This window comes from Sinocyclocheilus rhinocerous, unplaced genomic scaffold (genome assembly GCF_001515625.1).
Source record: "Sinocyclocheilus rhinocerous isolate Xijiao unplaced genomic scaffold, SAMN03320098_v1.1 scaffold247, whole genome shotgun sequence".
Taxonomy (NCBI): domain Eukaryota; kingdom Metazoa; phylum Chordata; class Actinopteri; order Cypriniformes; family Cyprinidae; genus Sinocyclocheilus; species Sinocyclocheilus rhinocerous.
In genome coordinates this window covers 536,892-544,962 of record NW_015662919.1, presented here as the reverse complement: position 1 = coordinate 544,962, position 8,071 = coordinate 536,892, and the positions used below count along the sequence as shown (strand labels likewise).

Sequence of the window (8,071 nt, the reverse complement as noted above, 5' to 3'; positions counted from 1 at the left end):
TCATATTTTCAAAATGCATTATCTAATTGCTTACAGTCAGCATAAATTGGGACATTGTGAAAAGTTACACTTATTCAGTTAAAACGTATAAACATGGTTGAAATATTGCTAGCTGTAAAACAAGCAATATTCAATTGGTTAAAATGTATGAGACTGAAACATTGTATTTATTGATGCTAAATATACTTTAATTTTATTTTTTATGTGTATATAAAAATCATGGCATAGTTTAACTATTTGCATTTGAGTCTATTTAAATTATTTAAAAAAAAAATGTATTCTTTCATTGTTTATACTGAAACAATGGATTTAATGATGAATGGTTTTTTTATAGCTTATTTTTTTATATTTACATTTTTATGATGAATGCTTTTTTTATTGCTTATTTTTTTATATTTAAATTTTTTTTTAAATTTTTATTAAAATTATTTTGCTTGCACACTACTAAAGAATCTTGTTCTTAATCAGCGTATTTGTCTTATTTCAGTACAAATATCTAAAACGTTCATCTGGAAAACAGTCAAGACATCTGAAAGCAAGCAGCAACACTGTTGATGTGGTCGCAGGATGATGTAATGTTTCTTGAAGGCAGACAAATACAGTAGTAATCTCTATCTTACCGTTTGTAAAATGCTTTTCAAGACTGTTTGGCGCATCAGAATCAGCGCTTGTTCTCACAGATGTCACACTGATGTACGGTGAATCCCAGGTGTGTGTGTGTGTGATTATAGGAATCTCACTGCAAGCAGCGTGTTTGCAGGATAAATGTGAGGGTCTCTAACGCTGGCTGGACTCCCAGCACATTACTATGACAGCTATAGTTTACAGTGAATGTGCTTTAACTTCAGTGCGAGAGCGTCTGATCCTCACTTGTTCTTCAGTCTCTGAAATCTTCCACGTCTGTCTTTCCGCTGGTAGTTTTTCTTTCCCTACACACACCATGTTTGAAGCGGATGCCAGCGCTGACGCCCCCTGCTGGTCACTTCGGTAAGGCAGCTTTTGCTGTGTTTCCACTAGGAGTTTTTGTAGTTCTGTTGTTTTTGAAAGTAAAGATCAAGACTTTAAACCCTTGAAAGTACAATACTTCATCTAAATGCACTTTTGGACCTGTAGACCTGAAGAAAATCAACTCTTAGGCCTGTTTCACAGCAAGTATCGCTCAAAAAATATTTAGGCATAAATTTAAGATTATGCATATAGAATTGCATTAAAACTCCCATGCATTTTGATTGGACACCGTTTTAGCGAACTAATAAACTTAATGCGATGCATTATTTATCAGTCACACAGATCAGGGGTGTTTCCCGATAACTTGTCTCTTAGCGTGCTACGAAGACTCTAAAGTAGTGATGGGAGAAACGAACCATTTCGAAGCTTTGAATCAATTGCTTCGCAAAATGATTCACCGTTTCGAAGCGCTGGTGACGCCTGCTGGTCAAAACTGTGTAAATGCAACAAAAACATGCATAAAAAAACTTTTACAAACCCAATGAAAACACTTTATTGAAAGTATAATATATTAAATGCAATCAAAATAATAAAATACCATTAAAAATGAAGTGTCTGTATAATAGGCCTATGCGTCTTTAAAATAATTATTATTAATTTGCAAGGGCTTGTTATTATTAATTTGCAAGGGCTTTTTTTGTTTGTTTTATGGAGAGCTTGTCTAAACAAGCCAGTAAGAGACTATTAACTACTACTCATCCTTTTAATTACACAAATGTCTCATTAAAAATGTCTACAAATTGATCAAACTGTTCCGAGATCGTATAACCATGACGCTGATGCAGTGGTTAACGAAGCCTCGTTTACTGAAATCACGTGACTTTGGCATTTTGATACGCGCTCCGAACCACTGTTTCGAAACAATTGATTCGCAAAGGTTTCGAAGCTTCATGAAGCAGTGTTTCAAAAGCGGCCATCGCTACTCTAAATGTATATCTTAACTAAAGGTATATCTTTTCTAGGCGTGATCCCCGGACTATACCTTAGGAGGCTGCTTTAGGTTGCTTCCTGTTAGAACGCAACGAAATTGCTTGAAACTTTTACTTTCGCTTTGCAACATACATCATGTCAGAGAAGAAAACCAAGAATGAAAAATATATGCCCAGAGCACCTCCCAGTGGTCACCACATAAAATACAAAGAAAAAAACCTACATGAGACAGCTTAATAATTTAACAGCTTTTAACAAAAGAAAAAATAAAAACATAGGCCTACACAAGTCCAACATTTCTGGTAAGAGTGCTTTCCAACAAGAAGCACTTCAGAAATAGTTGAAATTGCATTTATCAGGACTCGTAGGATCTTAAAAAGATAATCCAAATTGCAAACTAAATCCAACCTTGGATATTTTATATAATTTCGAAATGGGTGCGCGAACCCGCAACTTCATGTGTATCATGCACTAACCGGCAGTACACCTTCACTGGCCTTTGAAAGGGTCATTTATATTATCATATTACATTTTTATTATTATAATTTTTTTTAGAATTGCAGCTTCGGACATGGTATCCAGGAGACTAAAGTTTTAGTGCACATACACTAAATGGCTCCGCGGACGGCGCAGTCTTTGATTTACACAACCATTCGCTGTATCGCTGCCATAGTTTGACCAAACTCCCCACCACAGTCCTTTTCACTTTAAACAGACTCCTAAGCCTTTACTGCCTAATGCTTTGCCAGCTGATGTACCTTTGGAAAATATAATTAAAAAAAGCTAACAACCATCAGTCTAATGACAGTTTTATTCTTTGCATGAAAACACTTCAGTTGAAGTGAGTGTAATTTGAACACTGAGTGTATTACAACTTCAGAATTATATTTGTATAGACTGAGATGTAATGAACTGTGAACAGTGATAAGGTACAGCTAAGACTGGTCCAGACCAACCTTATCAAATTATGACTTAACTCTACTTAACCAAGAACGTTTCGGGAAACACGAATTAACGATAATGTACAGCTGAAGGTATAACTTAAGAATGAATAGCGTTAAGAAGGTTTCTGGAAACACAGCCCAGATTTCTGTACTCAAAAATCATGCCATAGTTTATTATTAATTATTTGTATTTAAATCATTTTCAAAACGCATTTATTGAATTAGAGGGAGAGAGAGAGCTTGGAGTCAGCGTGCAACTGTTCATTGTGAAAATTACATTGTCAGTTAAAAAGTATGAATATGGTTTATGGCTGTAAAATTTCCATCAATAAAAAAAAAGTTAAATTAGAGGGAGAGAGAGAGCTTGGAGTCAGCGTGCAACTGTTCATTGTGAAAATTACATTTAGTCAGTTAAAAAGTATGAATATGGTTTATGGCTGTAAAATTTCCATCAATAAAAAAAAAAAGTTCACATACAGGGTTATTATATTTAAATAAAACTGAAAACAATTTTTTTTTACTGAAAATAAACCGAAATAAAATGTAAATAATAATAAATAAACTTATTTTAGCTACATTTCCCGTTTTAATTTATTTTAACTTGATGTAATGAAATAAAAATTAACAAGTAGACATAAAAAATAAAAAAAGTACTAAAAATGACAAACAAAATTACTACAATTAAAATAAACAATGAAAATAAAATAAACCGAAATAAAATGTAAATAATAATAAATAAACTTATTTTAGCTACATTTCCCATTTTAATTTATTTTAACTTGATGTAATGAAATAAAAATTAACAAGTAGACATAAAAAATAAAAAGTACTAAAAATGACAAACAAAATTACTAAAATTAAAATAAACAATGAAAATAAAAACTGATTAAAAAAATTTATTCTCAATTATATTAAAATAAACTTAATTTGATGCATATTTGTCAGTTATACATAAATTAAACTTAACGATTTGCATCTATTTGATTTCAATAAATGCATTATGAAAATAGGATTCAAATTGCTTAGTTGGAATCAGCATAAACCTGTTCATTGTAGAAAATAATTACATTTATTCAGTTAAAAAGATGGATAAAATATACGTAGCTGTGGAACAAGCAATATTCAATTAGTTAAAATGTATGAGATTGAAAAACTGGATTTATTTATTTAAAAAATATAAAGCTGGTTATTGTGCATTTAAAACGCATTCGGTTTATTAGTACAATACCAGAAATCTGACCCGTTTTATTTATGCATGACTGACAAATATGCATCACATTAAGATTAGTTCGTTAAAACCGTAATCCAAATGCATGAGAATTTTATATGCAATGCAATTCAAATGCATAAGCCTAAATGTATTTGCATGGATTTATTGACTTTTACGGCTCACATCAGTATTGTCTATAAGTGAGAGCTCAAACGCTCACCTGCAGCTGTGATTGACTGGTGTGTTTCTGCTGCTGTGTGTGTGGGTCAGAGGTCAGCTGAGGTCGTGTTAAAGCGCTGATTACTTTAACGAGTGAATGTGTTAGCCAGCCTCCCCTCTGCTCACCATATGCTCCCTATCACCGCTGATCAGAGCAACATCAACCCAGATTCACTCCTCAGAAACATTCATGCCTTCTTTAGGGAATTCAGCACAAGTGATAGAATTATATGAAATTATATAAATTGTATATTTATGTGACATTTATATTATGCATTTCTCACTTGTGCTATATTATTGAGAGAAAATTATGATAATTTTTTTTAGCATTAGTGGGCTGTCATATTAAGATTTTATTACTGTTGCATTAAAATAACTTTTCAATTGGCATACGGTTTTAATTAATTTATATATTTTAAATTATTATAAAATTAATTGCATTAGAATAACTTTTAAATTGACCTGCATGGACTGTTTAATGTTATGATAAAATTTTATTTTTCATTGATTAAAATCTAATTCTAATAGTATTAATGTAGTGTTTTAATTATTAAAATTAGTATATTTTTATTATAAAATTAATTGCATTAAAAGAACACTTAAATTGGCCTACACTGACTTTCTTCAACGTTATGATAATATTATTTTATTTGATTGATTCAAGTAATTCTAATAGTATTAATGTAGTATTTTATTTATTACAATTATTATAAATTATTATTATAAAATTAATTGCATTAAAGAACTTTTTAATTGGCCTGCATTGACTTAGTTTGATGTTATGATATAATATTTTATTATTTTAATTAATTGATTAAAATATAATTCTAATAGTATTAATGTAATATTTTAATAATATTAATATATAAATAATAATAACAAATTATTGCAGTAACTTTTAAATTGGCCTACACTGGCTGTTTAATGTTATGATATGATATATTATTTTAATATTTTAATTGATTGATTAAAAATGTAACTCAAATAGTCAAAAACTGTATTCAATTACGAAATTTTAAATTTATAATTGTAATAATTAATTTACTGTTTTAATGGTACATTACAATAGTTTTTAAAATAACTTACATTCATGAAAGTTAAAATAAAGTATATTTTAAATAATTATTTTCAATCTCTTTATTAGTGTCTCTTATATTCTCTGTAGGCCTAAGAGTATAATATTTGTGTGACAAAACTGAAAGTTTCTGTAGTTTTAGTCAAGCACCTTTTACCTACAATAATCAAGCTATTAATAAACAAAGATGAAGTTATGTATGTCACACCTTTGAAAATCTAGAGACATGATGCGTCTCTGTGTAGAGCTTCACTAAATACTCAGATGTTAGTCTGCATTTCAGACACACCCTGATGGTAAACAGCATCTAGTGCAGTGCGAGCAGCTGCTGCCCTCTGCAGGTCATCACGTCCATTACAGTTCACACAGATCTGTGCATTTCTCTGCCTCTGTTTACAGCCAGCTTTTCAGTCGAGACGGACTGCCATTTACATCTAGTATTAATATCTGTGAGCTTTTACACATCACACACTACAGCAGAAAGATATTAATACACAAAGCAAAAAAAAATTAATAAATAAACAAGGCACACTTGCTCCAGAATAGACTTCAACGCATCCACATCCCTGATGTTTTGAGCAGAATGCTTGTTATTTTAGTTGAGCAGCTGTTTTAACTGAACTTTAGCTTTAATATGATCAGCGCTACTGAGATGTTGATATCAGTCATACCATTTGCAGACCTGTGCATATTTAGGCCGTTTAATAATATTATTGTAATATTTTAATGAATTACATGTAATTCTAATAGTATTAATGTAATTTTAATTAATATAAATTCTAAAAAATATTTTACCTTGTAAATGAAGTTATAAATTAGCAGAAGTGACAATTATATTCAATTTTAATTTTAATAATTTAATTTGAATAGTATTGATGTAATTTTAATGATAAAAATATCCATTATATTTTATTATAAAATATAAATTTAAATGAACACAAGTGACAATTATAACAATAATAAATATTAATAGATTAAATGTAATTTTTAATTGTTAAAATGAAATTATACATATAATTATGTATAATAATTAGTAGTATTTATAGAGTTTTAGCTTTTAGTTTTAATTACTTTTTCTTATTTGTAAGTCGCTTTGGATAAAAGCGTCTGCTAAATGACTGAAAGTAAAAGTAAAAGTAAATATATATCTATCTCACTTTACGTGAGTGTACTGTATTTTATGCGGATAAAGTTGGACATATATACAATTTTATATAATTCTGTTTGTTCACAATACAAGTGTGATGCAATTTTTTTATAATATAATGCAATGCAATGCAATGATAAAATGCAGTGCAATATATCATTGTCCAACTTGAATCTGCTAAATGCATGCGTGCATGAGTGATTTTGGACTCCATTTCTACCTGTAAAGCACCTTTAGACTGAATATCGGTGATCTGGTTTTCATAATGATCTTATATTCGAATCCTCAGGTGATTATCGAGGTGACTGAGATGCTGCACAACGCCAGTCTGCTGATCGACGACATTGAAGACAGCTCCAAGCTGCGGCGCGGTTTCCCGGTGGCCCACAGCATCTACGGCGTGCCGTCGGTCATCAACTCCGCCAACTACGTCTACTTCCTAGGCCTGGAGAAGGTGCTGACGCTAGAGCACCCCGAGGCCGTGCACGTCTTCACCCGTCAGCTGCTGGAGCTGCACCGCGGCCAGGGTCTGGACATCCACTGGAGGGACACCTACACCTGCCCCAGCGAGGCGGAGTACCGCGGCATGGTGCTGCAGAAAACCGGTGGCCTCTTCGGCCTCGCCGTGGGCCTCATGCAGCTCTTCTCCCACTGGAAACCAGATCTGAAGCCGCTTTTGGACACCCTGGGGCTCTTCTTCCAGATCCGGGACGACTACGCCAACCTGAACTCAAAAGAGTACAGCGAAAACAAGAGCTTCTGCGAGGACCTGACGGAGGGCAAGTTCTCCTTCCCCACCATTCACGCCATCTGGTCGCGTCCTGAGAGCACGCAGGTGCAGAACATCCTCCGGCAGCGCACGGAGAACGTGGATATCAAACGCTACTGTGTGGACTATCTGGAGAAGGTGGGCTCGTTCGCTTACACCCGTCACACGCTGCTGGATCTGGAAGCCGAGGCCTATCGCTTGATCGCTGAGCTCGGAGGGAATCCCGAACTGGAGGCTCTGGTGAAGCATCTGAGTCGCATGTATAAAGAGCCCGGGGGCGGAGCTTCGGCCAGCCAATCGAAAGAGCTCAGAGGCGGAGCTTCGGCCAATCAAAACAATGACTCTGCACTGTGATTTAAACTGTACTGTTACTTTGACTCCACAGCAAATTGCCTTCAGTCTAAAGTCTGTCGTTTTGTCTTTACTGGCCTCTTAGTTACAAATATTGGGGCGATATTTTGTTATAATGAAAATGATCTGTAATTGGCATCTAATGGTGGACAGATGCTGCTCGTTTCAGCCGTAAACAAACTGTCAGAGAAAACAAACATGATTAAATGTCTTATTTCACCACAAAATCAAAGCAAATACATTATTTTGCTTTAAGAAAATTAAGCTAATTTTATGGTTCTTTAAACAATGTTATTTCACCACAAAATTCAAACAAAAATTTTGCTTTAAAAGTTTTTTTTTTCATTGTACAATTATTTTAATATTAATAATATCAACCACAATTAATTTAAATTACATTATTATTATTATTATTAAA

At 33.0% G+C, this 8,071-nt stretch overlaps 1 protein-coding gene across 3 annotated transcripts in view; it reads left to right on the top strand.

Moving 5' to 3' along the window:
* Window positions 1-7,740, top strand: part of LOC107728322 (geranylgeranyl pyrophosphate synthase) — a 37,175-nt gene extending 29,435 nt beyond the window's left edge. For all 3 annotated transcript variants that reach the window (XM_016538450.1, XM_016538449.1, XM_016538448.1), the window contains one exon: window positions 6,823-7,740. In XM_016538450.1, coding sequence (XP_016393936.1) covers window positions 6,823-7,656 — 834 coding nt within the window. In that variant the 3' untranslated portion in view covers window positions 7,657-7,740. The remainder of the gene's footprint in view (window positions 1-6,822) is intronic.
* Window positions 7,741-8,071: the final 331 nt, after the last annotated feature.